This window comes from Pempheris klunzingeri, chromosome 7, assembly GCF_042242105.1.
Source record: "Pempheris klunzingeri isolate RE-2024b chromosome 7, fPemKlu1.hap1, whole genome shotgun sequence".
NCBI classification, from domain to species: Eukaryota; Metazoa; Chordata; class Actinopteri; order Acropomatiformes; family Pempheridae; genus Pempheris; species Pempheris klunzingeri.
This window is the reverse complement of record NC_092018.1, coordinates 28,500,666-28,519,166: the sequence shown is the minus strand read 5'-3', so window position 1 is coordinate 28,519,166 and position 18,501 is coordinate 28,500,666. Positions and strand designations below refer to the sequence as shown.

The following is an 18,501-nucleotide window of genomic DNA, read 5'->3' as shown; positions in this document are numbered from 1 at the left end:
GTGGGAGGTAACAGAAGATAAGAGCTGAACAGCACCCAGAGCTCAGGATATGTTGTTAGAAAAGGGCTGTGAGGTCGTCAGTACTTTCAGCTGGTAAACAGGGCTGTGGCCCCACACAGCATGTCCCCAGTATTGTTTGGGGGAATCTGGGGGGGTGTTAAACAATCTGAGAGGGAGGGGTTTACAGTTTCAGTTATACAGTTACACAAAAATAACACATGGTACAATGTATATTAAAACAAAGGGAGACTTTGATCTAGTATCAAGGCAAGTGTGTAGGGACACACAATTAGCAGAATCAATATTTTAACACTTAATTGAATATATAAAAAGTGTAAAAAGAAAACATTTCACAAACTGCTGTTGGGCGCTAGTTAGAACTTCAGTTTGAGATGGGATTAAACTGGGGGACTTTGTCCTCGTGGCCTCAGTATTCCTGAAGTCTTGGCTGTGGTCCCTGTGATTGACATATTTCTAGTGAAAGCCAGATCATGAGGAGGCTGATAATATACAGGACCACAACCGAGCTGTCCTGGAAATTCTGACAGCAAACATCATGTTTGATCAAGTTTACCTTTAGCCTGCTGTTGTTTGTGACACCAACAGCCACCAGAGCATATCACCAACTGGTCCTGTTTTTACAAAATCAGAGAACGTGTTCCTTCTGCTCTCTTGCAGTGTGTCATGTGTACTGTATAGTTCGCCCTGCAGGTCCAACAAGTCCCAACATATATACCCCCACCTTGTCGGTGTAACGTCACACACATCCTCAGGCACTGCAGGCCACGCTGAGCAGAAAACAAACACTTGAGGAAGGGTGCTGTGGTGTTTGTGTGTGTGTGAGTGTGAGGGAACATGCTGTCATCTGTCAGCGAGTGGATTCGTGGAAACTCAGAGGGCTAGTACAGTCTGTTTGCTCCAGTTCAAACCAGAATTCATATGGAAACTGGAAAAAGGTGTAGCCAAGTGAAAGTAAAAGTAGCTGCTGATCTCCCCCTAGCTTTCTTAAGGGGAATACACACACACACACACACACACACACACACACACACACACACACTGTTTACTTACACATTTAACATTGTTTCATCATTACCTGTCCTCCTGATGTCCTTGTAACAAAACATACATACAAATGAACAGAACACATATTGTCTTTATGTCACAGCCTGAAAAATGGGACAAAAAAATTTCTAACCTGAAACTTCTTTATTTACTTATTTATAAGTGTAAAATTGTGTCTTCCACACAAAATCAATCACACACACACACACATCTAAACATATAAAGATATTTGATATACAAATAATATACATAAATCTAACATGAATATATATATATACTTTTTTACAGTGCAACTGTCAGTCTCCTTTCTCTTTTAAATAATGACTAACTTGTCTTTGGTTTGCCCTGGCATACTGTGCTGCTGTCATCAATTCACCCGATACTGACATCAATAACACATTTAAAGAAGGGAAAAAGGAGAAAAATGTGATCACTCATCTCACAAACGGTAAGACATTTGAGGAGACCTGGCAACTGATCATTGATCAACATCAGTACTCAGTTGTTAATTCTCTGACAACAAACCCTAATAACCAAAGGCCCACTGGTGATTATGTCACAATAACTGTGGGATGGTTAGCGGTTAACTGAGTAACTTACGAGCTCTACAATAGCTCTCTGGTACCATGTGGAGTCATCGTTATCACAAGCGCTTGAGCAGCACATTCACACTTATAATTTTCAGTAATTTATTCAATATCCCCAGATGCTGATGAATCACTTTGATGACAGTGAGTTCATTTGCAAACAGTTGACGATCAGTGTATTAGGGGAGGGTCTTCAAACGCCAGGGACAATTTTTGCTGATTAAAGTGACAGTGTAATCAAATAATGTCATCACATGGTGTTAAAGGGGTGAAACACTGACAAGTGCTGAGGAGCAGTGATGGGTCAGATTTATAGTGTTGCTCACAGAATGTCCAGTCAAATGTGAAAACTCACCATGTGTCCGTCATGTATCAGACACAGTGGTAACAGTGCAGGCCCCTCATGTGTGAGTGAAGAAAGCACAGAGAGGTGGGGGGGGAGGCAGGGGAAATCTGCTCTCTGTTTTACAGTGAGGTCTTTGTGTGTGTGTGTGTGTGTTTTGTTAACGCAGCCCTGTAAGGGGGAAAAAGGAGCGTGTGTATGTGAAATGTATGTCTGTTTAGTATGTGAAGGTTCATGGGTTTCAGTGAAGGGAGGGGGCAGCTGAGGAGAGAGTGGGAGGTGTCGAGTATCATTACCCATCCCCCTCGCTGTCATAGCGTGGCATCTACGTGTATGTGTTTGTAGGTTTGGGTGAGTGTGTGTGTGTGTGTGGGTGGTTAGGTATAATGGTGCTTGCTGATAGTTATATTAAGGAGGGTTGCTAACAATTCTTTTCCATGGCCGCACACGTGAGGAGCTAAAAGTGACAATGTTGCCCTGACAACTGATGCATACAATTTGCAGCTACGCTTCTAGTTGTGTTTTCAGTCTGTGTGTCTGTGTGTGTGTGTGTGTGTGAGAGGGTGTGAGGATTACTTATGTGAATCTGGAACAGCCTGTCTGTAGTTACTAGGCAGATATTGGCCCACCCGGCACACACAAACACCCCCCCACACACAGAGGCACAGCTTGCCTGTGTCTGGCGTCGGTGTGGTGAGACACTGTTGATAAAGGGGCGAGTGGTGGAAATGGCAGCTTATCCATTTACATAAGCTCTGTGCGGGCCTTGATAAGCTCTACACTGAGGTTGACTAAAACCATTGCTTCAAAACTTGATCCCCCACCCTGCTCTGTCTACATTCAACTTCATGTGCAGCCCCTCGTGAGGGGTGGAGGTGAAGTGTGTGTGTGTGTGTGTGTGTGTGTGTGTGTGAACATTAGTAAAGACAAACATTTCATGAACATAGGGGTGCCTGTCTGTTTGATTGTGGGGAGATAAAGGACAGCTTTGTTGTAAATCCATAATGCTTTCAGTTCTTTGTTGCTGAAGTTGTTAAGGACACACTGGAGGAAGAATACACTGGGGTCATGTAAGTGCAAAGGTGTCAAGAGGCAAGATCTAGGGTGTTCTGCAAGAGACTGCAGAGATATAAAGCAACAAAGAGACAAATAGAGAGAGAGAAAAAACAACAAAAATCTAATCTAATCTGCTGATTCGGCACCTACTGACCATTCAGCTCTTCACTTTTACTGCTACACAACTCCTCTGCATCTCTCATGAATGTGCTTCTTGTTATTTCTAACCAGGGAGGGGTCCCCCCCCCCAAACTTTCCCAGCACCCACTCGCAGTTTAAACTCTCTCCCTCTTCCTTTCTGCGTCCTCCTTCGCACACACAAACCTCCCCGTACATGGGCATTTGCATGATCCTTGGAATAACATGGTGTGCGTGTAAATGTGTGTAAATGTGTGTGCGAATTGTGGAAAGTTGCAAAAAGGTGGTGCACAGGCATCCAACAGTGTGTTCATGCTGCCATTTAAATCTACATGTTGCTCTGTGTGGGTTTGTCCTTTGCTGCTGATATATGAGACTGAGAATGTACAACCACATGTCTGTGTGTGGTGAACAAATGTGAACCCCTGCATGTGAATGCATGCGTGTAGTGTGTGTGTGTGTGTGTGTGTGTGTGTGTGTGTGTGTGTGCACATGCATGTGCAGCAGATGTCCTGTGTTGTGTTCTGTTCTCCAGACTGGTTGGTCTTTGTTGCTGCTCCCTCGTGCAGACGGGCCTGGCCACGTGCTTCTCTGTCTGCAAGGACAAACCACGCCTCCGCTGCTTTAATCTGTCAATCGCAGGGGCCAAGTCCGGCCCCTAACAACGCCCCTCAGCCTGACAGGGTCCGCCTCAGTGCTTGATGACGCTGTTTTACTCACGCATACTCACCATGCTCTCTTTTTCTCTCACTCACTCCTACGCTGTCTATCTGTAGCTGTGTCATGAGCACGGTTTACAAAGTTGAGCAACACACTTCCTCCTCTTCCATCCACGTAAACCGTCTCTTTATCTCATTCCTCTCGGGCTTCTGATTATGTTGAGGGCGAAAATTTCCTTCCTGAAAAGTTCTCTTTCTTCCTCTACTTCCATACAGGGACAACTCTCAGAAACAGGAAGAAGGAATTTAGTGAAGGGGAAAACAAGGGAGGGAGAGACCCAGCTGTGCAAAGGAGAAGTTCATGACATGTGTGTTTATGATGGGATAATGTTCTTATGGATGTTGTAAAAGCTTGATATTAAACTGGAATGAAATTCCATTTAAAGCTGTCCATTCTCCTACAGTCCCACTCAAACTGGAAAAGGAGTCTAACCGTCCAAGACAGTCATAGGGGTAATCAAGCTGTGTCACTGAAACTACACATCATACTGTTTGCTTTAGCAGTCTTTCATGACAAGTCTCTGAATACAACGATTGTCTCAATTTGATTAAAAAATGTGTTTATAGTCTGAGTCACACCTGATGAACCTGCACTCCCCTCTCCGCTCCCTTCACTCTCTAACAAAAACAGCCAGGTTTTGCCCTCAGGGCCACAACTCCCTGCTGCTTTACATTTAGTGTCAACAGACTTTATTGCTATACAAAGTTCACGGGCTGATCATTATCGTTGGAGAAAGACAGAAATGAGTCTTACTGTCACTGTTTTTGACTGCTATGATGCCTTAAAGGTGTATAAAGTAAACTTTGAGACTTGTTAAGAGTCTTACTGTGACCAGCTGTAAAGAACAGAGAACATTGTTGCTCTTGATGACCTGTGACAATAAAATAATTTCTTTTTCTACCAACTCCTTATGTGCATTTTTTTGTGACTTACAGAAGAATGCCTGTACACCTCACTACACAGGCGTCCTTTGTGTGTGCGTGTGTTGTTTTTCCAGCATCTCTAACCTGCAGGGACCGTGGTGACAGACAGATCATCTGTTACAGAGCTACTCTATGACTCATACGGTACATGCAGGCCCTTTTGCAGCCTTTTAACATGCTAACTCTAACATGAATCATGTCTGATGCCTGCACACTGAGAGCCACAACCATATAAAAAAGAACCACAGCGGCACACTTCCATCATTTCATGCTCACCAACAGATACACAGGGTACAGAACAGACTGGAACAACACAGAACACATGTGAAAATGTGGTGTGTATTTTGATCTTGTACTGTATGTGCACACACACAGCCTCACATAACTAACAGGATGGTGTTTATTACAATAAGACCACATCACCTGTTTAAATCCTTCTCCTTAAAGGGTCTGTTCACCCAAATTCAAACCCTCATTTAATCCCAGCAGTATCCAGCCCTAACCTTTATTTGGATTCATTTTTCCTGGAGCTATTCCTTTGGTAGGGAATAGCTCCTATGAAAACTACATTGCTTCAGGAAAAACATTTTTTTTTCTAGTGCTGTGAGCAGCCCTAACAACATTCCTCTCAATAGTTTTGGGGGTGGAGGCAGATATCTCAGAATAACGGCACAAAATCTGGACATAATACACCAAAAACAATCTTTGCAGTCAGAGATGACTGCAAAGATTGTAGATGACTGATGGCAAATCAGTCTGAATATCAAATATTATACATAATGCATAAAGTTGATCAGTATCACTTTTATGACTGGATTTAACTTTCACACAGTTTGGTCTCCTGGGATTTATTCCCCATCTAATCAGCTGTACTGTAGTGATGTATCCATGTCAGGCTCTGCTCAAGTGGCCTCAACAACCTGCCTCACCTCTTCGCTCAGTGATTCCCTCATAGCTGCAGTTAACTTTAGCAAAAGGAAACGGATATCTTTCCTACACCCCTAGCCCCCATATCACACACACAAGTTGATGAGCACGTACACAAACATGCTTAGCCTACATGGTCTGTGACGCTTCGGGCTTTTTCCACACGTGCAGGTGCAAACATATGCAGACACAGAGAAAACAAATCAGTTTAAGATGAAAATAGTGTCCATCAAAGCACAAGTGTGTCTTCCAGTCCATTCCAGTGCAGAGCAGCACTGCCCTCTACAGGTTCGTTGGCTTTGAACTCAGCTCCTCCTATCTCTCATATTTTCATGTGCAGCACGTTCGTACAAACATTTTTTTGTCACGTCAGAGTGATGTCATGCTGGCGTGGGACTCTTTTTTCAAACTGAAATTTTAATTCTACGATAACTCATTTTCACCTTTATGTCAAACTCTTACAACTCTAACTTCTCTCCAAGTCAATGCAACGCCCTCCTAAGTGAAAAGTACACTGCATGCCACACTGCTGACCTCAACCCTCACACTTTCCTTAACCAGTGTCTAACCTTAACCAACAACCTTGTCTTTGCCGTCTCTAAATAGAAGCTGGTATTATACAGACACGCAGACGTACAGATGTGTCAGGTGGATAGTCTGTGACCCACTGAGAGTAGGAGCCCAAGTAAGAGACTGACTGATGCTATGATTATTTCTACAAAACCCTGTGAGCCAAGTCAGGTCATTTTTATTCATGTGGCTCAAAATGAGAAAGCTAAATTTGCCTAGCCATGAGACACTCTCCATCCCTAGACCCTTGATTCTGATATGGAAAAGCTCCCTCCAAAATAACACTGAAGAGTCATCACTGGGAGACACATAAAAAACAAATAACAATTAAAAAAAAAGGCATTTAATGCATTTAAAGTGATAAATGGGTAGAGATGATATCAGGATCCCATTGATTTCATCTTTACTAGGGCTTCATGTAGATTAATGATGCTCATTTCAGCCATAGAGTTCATTCACAAACGAAGGTGTGCATCAAGTGCCAGTGTGTGGGAACAGAAGGAAAATGGCCACTAACTATCGATGGGTATGTGGATACACAAAATCAAGACGCTATCTGAACACACAGGAGGATTTTCAGCAACATGAGGTGAACGTGACTTCTGAATGTCACTTCTCAGTGAACCCCTAACAGCTGAGTCATCTGTTATGATACAGTCATGACCCTTAGGCCAGCTGCTCTCATGACCCTCATGTTTTTTCACACACATATGCAGGAGTGCACACACACTCACAAACATTCACACACACACACACACACACACACACACACACACACACACAGCTGCATAAAGGCAGTCATAACTGTTTTGAATAATTGATCGCTAGTGAAATTGCGTGGCTCTAGGGTTTCCATGCTGTCATTGTCCCTGTTTCGGGTCGATGGGTGGCGAGGAAAAAGTAAACTTCTCATGCGAGTTATGCTCATCATCATCATCATCATCATCATCATCATCATCATGCACCAGCTATGTGAGCTTGGATAAGCTGCATCCTTCCCTGCAAAGATGCAGAAGAAGAGAGAACACTGAGACCCTTCAGCCTCATTTCCACCTCACATACACGGCCCACTGGATGCTGCGGCACAGGACCAGGAGATGAAGATGCCTCGGGACAGTCTGATCACCTCTGAGAATGACAGTAAGTTATATTTCCATGACCAAATTGATATTCTGGTTTTCACATTATATGATATGGGAGTACTATCAATCGAGGATGTTCATTCTTTGTGCCTGTGGAGATAAAAGTCAGATAATGCAATAATCTGCTGTAAATTATCTTTATATATTTATTTTATATCTTTATTTATAGTTTATATCACTATGCTCATGAGGAGAAACTACTAGAAACTAGGAAAAACTTAGTGATATCTTAATTAATGCACAGTCCTTTGGTCTCTGTGTTTGCAGTGTGTTTATAACTGATTTCAACCTACTCACAGATAAAAACAGCCATATTCATTGAGTCTGACAGACCCTTCAATTCAACAGAATGACAAGTTAAAACAGTACAGCTATTTACACTGGATTCCTCGTTTTAATCGTCACTAAAAGTCCACCCAGTGACCACCTCAAACGTGTTCACCCACTACTCTCTTGCACCCTACTCACTCAGCTGCATATTTGGGAGCTGGCCTCTGGCCCTTGTCTGTCTCCCCGTCCTTGTGGGCTTAGCCACCCCGTCTCCCTTCATTAGGCCTTTGTTTGCCTCTTTTGTGCCTCTCTGCTGCACACGGCCGTAATGACCTGTGTGCTGGCCACTCCGGTTACACTTAGGACACACATTAAAGGGCCGACTACATAAATATCTGTTCAGTTTGTTAGTGGTCCTCTTTGTTTTCCTCGTTATCCCCCTTTACTGCAGGACAATAGTGCCAGGTAAAGGTAGTATAAGCTCTTCCAGTGAAAGGGGTCATTGTTGTATTGAGGAAAATGAACGTATAAAGCTTAAAGATTTATAAAGCTGACACTTGACCTGAAAGAACATGATAAAAATTAGACCACAGAAAAGCACATTTAATGATGACGGTGGCTACCCACATCACTCCAACTACACAGACTTGATAGAGGTGAAAATTATAAGTCGTAAAATCGCAAAACTTTATTTTTTTTCCTCAACATTTTTCATTTTCACAGTTACATTTTTTCTCTCCAACAGTTCACATTGGACTGGAGTTAGCAGGTGAGTGTGTTCTTATGCTATTTATATGAATCAGTGTAGTGTACGTCATTTCTATTGGCAAGCTGTTCATGAGCAATATTCCTAATTCCATTAAACTGTTAGAGAGGCAGAAGAGTTTCAGCTTCTTACGGTGGTTCCTTTTTATGTAGGAGCTGTTCATTTTGACTGTTCTGTCTCTGCTGTCACCACAAACCCATGTATGCTCTTCTGCAGTTGCTTTTTTCGCCATGACCATTCCTGTATAGTATTTACCCTTCGGTATGATTGTAACACCTGGAAATAGAGAAAAGAGTTGGGTGAATAGAGAACAGCAGTTGTGCAGGATGTTAATGCTTATTGCAGCATTGAGGAAAAACAGCATCTACGTTTTTTACTGCAGGTGATGAGGATGAAGTCTCTACATGTCAAGAGGAGCATGACAGGGAGAGATGCAGAGGAAAAAGGAGGGACGGTGATAGAGAGAACAAGAAGAGGAGGAAAGGTAGGAGAAAAGGATCATCCAGAGCAGGAGAAGGGGAGGATGAATTACAGGCCAGACCTGAGAAAAAGGAAAGGGGCAAGAGAAGGAGGGCAAAGAATGATCATGAAGCAGAAGGAAGTGCGAGGGATGAGGAGGACGAGGCCAAAATAAAAAGTCGTAAGATGGCAAAAACCAGGAAGAATATCAAAAATGAAAAAGCAAGAAAAACTGAGCAGGAGGAGGGAGAAGCAGAGCAAAAAAATGTCAAAGGAAAAAGGAAACATGGATGTGCCAAAAAAGAAGAGAAAGAGGAGGATGGAGGTAAATGGACAGTAAAAGAGAAAGCGCAGGAAGTGAAGAGGAAAAGGCACAAGAAAGTAGTTGAAACAAGGTAAAATATTATCCTACATTATTTCCTGCTGAGGAGAAACTTCAAAATCATAATCCTCCCATGCAAAAACACAACGCTCTCCTTTGCCTTAGCTCAGAGCAGGAGACAAGTGAAGAAGAGGACAAAGAAGAAGAGGACAATGAGGAGAAGGAGGTGAGGCCAGAGTGTCTGTCGCCGGAGGAGCTGGAAGAGCTGAAGGAGGCAGTGGATGAGAGGAAGAAACTGATCCAAAGTCTGAGGGGAAAACCCTGGCCGATGAAAAGAAAACTTGTGACTTTGAGGTAAATTCCCACGCAGTGTTATTATTGAAGTGCACTTTGAATTAGGATCTGAATCCACTGGGATCTCAGGATCAGCAGGTGACCTGTAATTATCTCTGAATCAAATCATCTCCTTGCTCGTAGGGAGTCTCAGGAGTTTGTGGAGAAATATGAGGGAGCTTTGGGGAAAGGGAAAGGCAGGCTGCTCTACGCCTACAAGGTGATGATGACAAAGGTATGGAATCACAAATCTGATATCAGTATCTATTTATTTAGTCAAAGGAATAACTACATTGAATATATGATGCATTTTTATTTAATTGTATTTCTTTTCTAGAAATGGATGAAGTTTCAACGGGATTTTGAAAACTTTAAAACTGCCTGTATTCCATGGGAGATGAAAATCAAGGAGATTGAAAGTAAGTTTTGTTTATTTTTCACAAATGTGTGTTCCACATATTCTCATGTCATACTGTACATACTGTACACCTCACAGGCTTTACATCTAGTTCTACAGAGTCATTACTGGTGTAACAACCTTCCTCATCGTTATTTCCTTTCGCCTCTCAGGTCATTTTGGCTCCTCAGTTGCCTCTTACTTTATCTTCCTGAGGTGGATGTATGGCATCAACATGATCTTGTTTGGTCTGACCTTTGGCCTGGTTATGGTGCCTGAGGTACTGCACCTTTTGTACCTTACTCGTATTGTATCTGTACTTTTGCTCTTGTGTATATTTCACAGTTCACTCTATTTGTTGTCTTTGACATTTTCTTCCAATAACACTCCTTCCCTGCTTCCCTACGTGTCGCTAACAGGCATTAATGGGGCGACCCTATGGCAGCATGCCCAGAAAGACTGTCCCCAGGGCTGAGGAGACCAGTGCCATGGACTTTGCCATCTTATGGGATTTTGGAGTCAGCTAATTATACACCTGCAACATCACATTCACTTCAAATAGCAGAAAAATAATGACGCATTCTTTGTTTTAAATGTTTGCACCCACAGGGCTACGCTCAGTATTCAGTCCTCTTCTATGGTTACTACAATAACCAGCGTGCCATTGGCTGGCTCAAGTTCCGTATGCCTCTGTCATACTTCCTGGTTGGTGTGGGAACAGTGGCTTATAGCTATATGGTGGTCATAAGAACGTAGGTTTATTACGACCACATACAATTAATAAATCTCCTTTTAAGCACAATGCTGTACTAAATCTGTAATTATCTCTCATTAAAGGATGGCCCGTAATGCAAATGAGTCTGGGGTTGGAGATGATAACAGCTTTAATTTCAGCTGGAAAGTATTCACCAGCTGGGACTACCTGATAGGAAACCCTGAAACTGCAGACAATAAGTTTGCCTCCATCACTACCAGCTTCAAGGTCAGTGCAGCTGACTGTTGGTGGACCAGAACGGAAACTGACGCAATTTTCAAAAACATGTATTTATATCCTGTATGTCTCTGCTCTCCAGGAGGCAATCTTAGAGGAGCAAGAGAGCCAAAAGGACGACAACATCCATCTGACTCGTTTCCTGCGCGTGCTGGCCAACTTCCTGGTCTTGTGCTGCTTGGCGGGAAGTGGATACCTGATCTACTTTGTAGTGCGTCGCTCTCAGAAGTTTGCCCTCGATGGCCTGGAGAATCACACCTGGTGGGAGAGGAACGAGGTAGAGGAAACAGGCAGAACAGAAAGAAGTGTATGAATGAAGTCAAAGTGTTTATAAAAATGTGCTTCAAGAGCTGTTTCATCACCATCCAGAATATTTTCTCTTGTTCTATTTGTTTTACTTTGCACAGTGCATCATTGGAGACATTATGGTGCACAGCCCTTTAGTGTCATAAGAGTTCTCACTAGTCTAGGCCTTTTTGTGTTTCTCAGGTGAACATGGTCATGTCATTACTCGGGATGTTTTGCCCCATGTTGTTCGACGTCATCAGCGCCCTGGAGAACTACCACCCTCGTGTTGCCCTGCAGTGGCAGCTGGGTCGCATCTTCGCCCTCTTCCTGGGAAACCTTTACACCTTCATCATTGCGCTTATGGATGAGATAAATCTCAAAGTGAGAATTCAAGCGTGTGGAGGTGTGAGATACTTGTGAGATACTACATTTACAGTCGGCTCAACCTGAGGTGTGTACGTGTGTTACAGAGGGAAGAGGAAAAGATAGTGAAGTTTAATATAACCATGTGGGAAGCCACTCTTTACAATGGCACAGAATCAAAGAATAGCACGGCTCCGCCCGTCACTATCCAGCCTGCCGATGTGCCCAGAGGGCCTTGCTGGGAGACCATGGTGGGCCAGGTAAGTGTGCATGTGTGTGTAAACTAGTTCTGTATTGTGTTCATCACTGTTTTTACAGCAATGAAGTAATGAAAAGTGGAGTGACATGAGCTGTCTTTGACTGGTTGGTGCATCTGGGACCATGTTCAGAGGTTTTATGGTGTCGGCTGGCAGCACCGCCAGAAGGGTGTTGTGTTATGGAAGTCAAGGTGAGGGGTGGGTGACAGCAGCCTGTCCGAGGAGTTGAGCGCTAGGCTCAGTCAGATAAGACCTGATCTTTCTGATATTATATAATGCAGACTGAAATGACCTCAACCTGCTCGGTGAAAGTTAGTTTGTCATCAGTGACAATGTGCAGACTTTGTTTGGTCAGAGTGAGGAGCTGAGCTGGATAGCAATGTTGGGCTGCACAGAAGAACTGGCTGCGATCACCAGGAGGTCTAAGAGAAACTGAGCAAAAGAAAATGTTCCGTCTATTTCAAGACATCACTGAGGCAAGCTGTGATCCATGCTGAGACAGTCGAGTTGTCTGGTGGGAAGGACCGATAGAGCTGGATATCATCAGAATAACAGTGGTGAGAAAAACCACACGAGCGGTTAATTGGTCTACTGAGGGATTGATCCACTGGACAGAGCTGCTGAGACGTGACTGATCACTCTGTGAAGTAGGACTCCAAAATATGTAGTTTAGATAGGGTGAACAGGACGATTGTGTGGTTCACACGGTGCCAACAAGATCTCCCTGACCTCAGCAGGGACAATGGGGTAACTTAGGGCCGCTCAAACACAGTGAGCAATGCTTTTGAACCCAGAGAAACATTTGTCATGTGACAATGTGATTGCAGGTGTGATTGTGAATAAGATGTCTCAAAAGAGCTTTAAGAGATGTGGTGGGGCGTTTGGAGGCATTTTCCACAGAGGGAGGGACAAATGCAGTAATTGACTCACCCCAAATGCATCGCGGTTGGGTGGCCACTGATGGCTGGTACCTTGTTAGCAAAGACGGTTCTGAGGTCATCGGCCTGACTGAGAGGTGGCTGGTGGAGGAGAGGTGTTGCTTTTGAAGGTGGAAAATAATTTCTTTTGCAGCGGTTAAGCTGAAGGGCTTGCATCAAGAGTCAAATAAAGAACTGGGCTTGACATATAGTTAAATATTGTACTTAGAACATGCATATTAAACTTTAAGCCATATGGTCAGTGATAAAGTGGTAAATGAAAGAAGTTAGCCTCTGTAAGGTGATCATTATGTATGACTACTTCATTCTTTGCAGGAGTTTGTGCGGCTGATCATTTCTGATACCATGACAACTTACATCACGCTGCTGATTGGTGACTTCCTGAGAGCCGTGCTTGTTCGTTTTCTCAACTACTGCTGGTGCTGGGACCTGGAGGCCGGATTTGTGAGTCATCTGATCACACTGGCTGTACCGCTGAACAATTCACTCAACAATGTATAATTTATCATTACACATCAAAAAGTGCACCTTTTCTCTAGAGGTGAATATAATAATGAATAATCATCGAGTCATTCCTGAGGTTTTTTTTTTTTTTTTTGTGAAAGCCATCCTACTCTGAGTTTGATGTCAGTGGGAACGTCCTGGGTCTGATCTTCAATCAAGGAATGATATGGTAATATATTTATAATATATTATATTTAAATCAACAAGTACATAAAAACACATCAATCACTTTCCATTTTTGTGTTTTACTTACAACCAACAGCACTGGTCTTATTGAAAACCATTGTTTCCTCCAGGATGGGAGCTTTCTATGCCCCCTGCCTGCCTGCCCTGAACGTCCTCCGGCTCCACGTCTCCATGTACCTGCAGTGCTGGGCAGTGATGTGCTGTAATGTGCCGCAGGAGAGGGTCTTCAAGGCCTCTGGTTCCAACAACTTCTACATGGCCATGTTGCTGGTCATCCTCTTCCTGTCCACGCTGCCTGCCATCTACACCATCGTCACCATCCCCCCTTCCTTTGACTGCGGCCCCTTCAGGTAATGCTGCATGCTCAGACGTGGTAGTGGCAGTTACTATTTGATTTTTTTGTGTCACAATCATTCTCTTCTCCTTAGTGGGAAAAAGCGGATGTTTGATGTGATCCAGGAGACCCTTGAGTCTGACTTCCCTGCCTGGTTCAGTAAAGTGTTCAGCTATGCCTCTAACCCTGGACTGGTGCTACCCTTCATACTGCTGATGGTGTGAGTCAGCAAACACACTACATACACATGCACACTCCTTTCAGTGGTAAAGTTTAAGCTTCTTTTATGGTAATGATCTGTCATTTTACCTTTCAGACTGGCAATTTATTATTTACAATCCACCTCCAAAAGCTACAAAGAAGCTAATGTGGAACTGAAGAAGAAACTACAAACGGTAACCCTCTCATCTAGCAACAGTACTCTCTTAGCAAATTCCCCATGAATGATACTCATGTTCTTAAGGACATTTTGCTCAAGAGTTATTTGTCATGCAGTATGTGACAACGTTAACCTCTAAGATACTTAATATAGAGCAGAAATTGAAGCTCAGACAAACAAAGGTAAGAAATTCTCAGGAACCCTCGTCTCTCTTCCGTGTTCGTCTTTCAGATTTACTTTCTAGCAGCTCTGAAAGTTCCCACCTGTGTATGTAGATGCACAAACTCCACTACCTGAGTGTTTGCATGTGGCCACACACAGTAGTTGTATTAGTAATGTCCCTCCAGCAGAGAGCAGCAGAGTAACAGCTCATATCTGACAATTAACACTCAGCACTGTGTTCAGCGCCTGAATGATGCCTTATTCTTTATTTATAAACTGTACATTTTTATTCATGAAATTCTGTGGGTGTGCTCCAAGTGGAGAGATTAAGCTCTCAGTCTCATAACTCCTTGTTTGTCCCTTTCAAGCAAAATGAGGAGAACAAGAAGAAGAACAAACAAGCAGCGCTGAAGGCCCAAATGGATCTAGAGGAGGCCAGACAGGCTGCATCACATGCTACAGAGCTGCAAAAGAACAACAACGCTTCACTACAAGATGAAGAGGGTAACATTACTGAATTCTACAAATGGATTTTTATCACGGGATAAAAAACCAGCAAAACGAAACAAAAATCTGCGAGACTTGGGTAACAAAAGTTGCCTTTGGTCTCAAACAGACAAAATGTAGTACAAAAATCAAAAATATTAAAAAAATATAGTATATGAGTGAAATAGTTAAACTGAGAGTGTAAAAAGCAATATTACACTTTATACTTTTCCTTAAACCTCAAAGTAAAAAAACCCTTTACCCTTTAAATATCATTTATTTTATTCTTCTTTGTATCTCTCACTACCTTTTACCTTCACATTTAATCATTCATGTAGGCCATATTACTTTTTGTTTCTCTCCCCACACATACATTTCTCCTTCAGCAGAAGAGGAAGAAAACTGTGACAGTAGTCTGAGGCTGCATCACGGTAAGAACGGACGCCACCGTCCTGCTCACTCCACTCACGTTCGAGACCAGGAACACCGACCAGCCACCAGGGCCCCCGTCCCCAGGACCCATCACCACGTCAACCACACTGCTCCTGGGTACCTGCCCGGTTTCCCTCGGCAAAGTGAACCCAGGATGTGCAGGGTGCCGAGCCTGCAGAGACACTGAGGGAGTGAAACACAGCTTATTAGCAAATGACACTGAAAACTAAGCACTTTATTGAGAAAGAAATCCACGTTCAGATGTTGACTGTGAACTGAGAGTAATAAGAGTGCTGACCTGACCTGACCTAAAGTGTGTCGGGGAGATCAGGGATGGTTGTAACAGCACCACTTTCACCAAGATGAGACGACCACCTGATCATCAAGAGTCACATGATCATTTTCATGTGTGATCACTTCCTTCTTGACCTTGCTTATGAAATTTCATAGTTGCAAAGAAGTACGCAGCCAAAACACTGGTTTTTGGGTGAGGAAGAATTTTTTTACACCTAATTTATCTATTTCTGCACTGTTTAGGTTAGAATTATGTAACTTGTATTATAAATGAGAGCAGGCTCACGGCAAAATGTGAGCTAAACTTTTAATCTCTTAAAAAGTGTTACAACTAACAGGGAACTTTTTGTTCACTTCATAGTTGATGTTCTTAAAGGAAGTTCCTCTAATGTAAAAGCATCAGCACCACTGTCAAGGAAAAATACAAACACAATCACACAGTTCTTGTTATTAGCAATAGCTCATTATTGTGGATCATAGTGGTTCTTAAAGTGATTTTATTTTAGTTTAAATATAACTCCCTGTATTTGGCATCAATTAATGAATTCTGTGATATAATAAGAGGATGGAGTAGACAAATAAGGGCACTCTGACACAAGAACTCAGTGAGTTATAGGCGCTGGGACAAAAAGTGGTACACCGTTCTCCCCTATTCATGAAAAAAATGAAGCTGTAAACATGTATTAGTTGTTCTTTTGTTTACAAAATAAACTTTAATAAGAGAAGAATACAATTGTCTTTCTTTATTCTTTTTTAATAAGCTGTCAGTAAGTTACATTCATTTTATTTTTGATTAAATCTATTTTTTTTCCCTTGACGACATAAAAGATGTCACATGCAATAACAACACTTTAACTAAGGCTATAATCTGATTTTAAGTTTATTTTTATTCAGTTTCCTTACAAATTACTTAGTTATTCAAAACTAGATCCATTTTAAGTCACACTGACGTGCACTTTCCCCTTGGCCTCTCACACTGACACACTGAGCACAGCTGTCCTTGGACCTGTGACTGGGCCACAGTATTAAACAATTCATTAGACATGGAGCCATTTAACCTAGCTTGGCTTAAATGGATCTCTACCTGCAATTAACCACTTAAAAACAACTTAAATCTGTTTTTCAGCTGTGTAAATATACATTTAGTGAGCTCTGAATTTAGACAACACATTCAGCTTGGTCTCCTGACCTTTGTCATGTAGCACGAACATCTGCCTCATGTTATATAACATCCAGTGTCCGAGCAGCAGGTTCTGCTCTGCCTTTGCTCGTCACTGAGCGCTCCTGTCACTCAACCTGCCGATCAAATCGAAAAGTAACGGCGTCACATCATTAGTTAAACTGAAATTCTATATATTGACTGATTGTCTGTCAAAGTCTTGTTTAATGGGAAATTTAAGATGTGTGCGATGTAAGGGTTGTCACTGGGGAATAGGCGCTGTGTCTATAAATCATTTAAGGCAACAAGTCTACAAGCCCATAATGCCACTGACATTAAATTACAGTGCCAATCAAATCCACTTCCATTGAAGCTCATGATCAATTCATGGAAAGTAGGCATTAAGTATTAATTCTGCAGTTATTTGAGAAGTAGAGAATGAAGTAAGCCCCTGTGCTTCATTCTTTCAATGTGGGCCAAGAATTCTCAATCACATTATTTAATGACGGAGATGTTGATAAGGAGACAAGTGAAGCCTCCATCTCCCCAGTAAATTAGAGACTCTGTCATAATCTGCCTCCCTCTCATCCATCCAGGTAACACCAGCCCCCTGATGCCCTGTGCCTCACCCTCTTACTGGAGTTGTGTTTTGGCTCTGTCCCAGTCCCTCCGCCATGCTGGTACAATGTGGCAGAAAACTGAGCCATGACAGGTTACGCATTACCGGATGTCTCAATTTCTGCTTTACCATGGCGCACATCTCTTATTCACTAACAGTAGGGAGGAGTGAGACATCGTGGCACTACAAGCACTGATTTGCGTGCTCAGGCGGTGTCCATTTTTGATTTGGAGAGCAAAGGTTGGCACTGAGCCTCAGTTTGTACTTGTGGAAATTTAGACGCTCTTTAGTTAATGGATCTCAAGAATAAATGCATGCTGGCCTAAGTAGGCTACAGTATTAGTGAGAAGGAAGGACAGAGAGGAGGATTGAATGGTTGCAGGAGGAGGAGCGGGAGGAGAGCTTGGATGAGGAGGACATGAAAAACGGCTTTTGCTTGTCTTTTAGGTACAACCTCTCAAGCCAGCATTCATATAACCCCGGAAGTGTGTTGCTCTCTGTGTTAGCTGGATAGCAGCCAGGCGTCTCCTATTTCCTCCTGAATTATTCAAAAGGTCAGATCTGACATTTGACCATAACCACACAGCTAGGGCTGCATGTTAGTGGTTCAAACCCATAACGTGGATAGTTCACCCTCCAGTCCTCACTTTCACCTCGTTTTTAACCTCTGCTCACAAATGCATAATGAAACGATGGGTTTGCATTTGTTTCAGTCTATCCAAAAACAATGTCAACAAACAAAGTCCATTTAATAGTGTTAGTCAAATCAATCAGATCTTTTCCAAAGTCTGCCTTTTTTGAACAAAAGCCTCGTGTTGTGGTGGAAGGACAGTCACACAAAGACAGAAGCTCATACTATAAAAGATTTTACCTTGTGAAAACAGACACTTACTTAGTTGAAATCACTTTAGAGAAAGATTTCTGCATGGCCATTATAAACAGGATCTTACAATCGAAGCAGAGTAGTAACCAGTCTTTTAATGAAGGGCTTGCAAAGTTGATCGACTTCACCGTTTTAGTTTCGCCGGATTAACATTTGTATGTTTAGTTTTCACCACACTCCCACAGACAAGTGTGTACAGTATTTAAAT

General features: G+C 42.6%; 1 protein-coding gene across 1 annotated transcript; it reads left to right on the top strand.

Annotated features, from left to right (window-relative positions):
- The first annotated feature begins 7,432 nt into the window (after window positions 1-7,432).
- tmc1 (transmembrane channel-like 1) lies at window positions 7,433-15,525 on the top strand. Its single transcript, XM_070833790.1, has 20 exons — window positions 7,433-7,469; window positions 8,487-8,510; window positions 8,890-9,361; window positions 9,454-9,642; window positions 9,766-9,856; window positions 9,959-10,040; window positions 10,192-10,298; window positions 10,438-10,536; window positions 10,628-10,770; window positions 10,856-11,000; window positions 11,092-11,286; window positions 11,499-11,678; window positions 11,768-11,920; window positions 13,171-13,299; window positions 13,461-13,528; window positions 13,656-13,895; window positions 13,974-14,099; window positions 14,196-14,274; window positions 14,789-14,924; window positions 15,293-15,525. Exons 1-20 carry the CDS (start codon window positions 7,433-7,435, stop codon window positions 15,523-15,525), a joined length of 2,928 nt encoding a protein of 975 aa, XP_070689891.1.
- The last annotated feature ends 2,976 nt before the right edge of the window (window positions 15,526-18,501 follow it).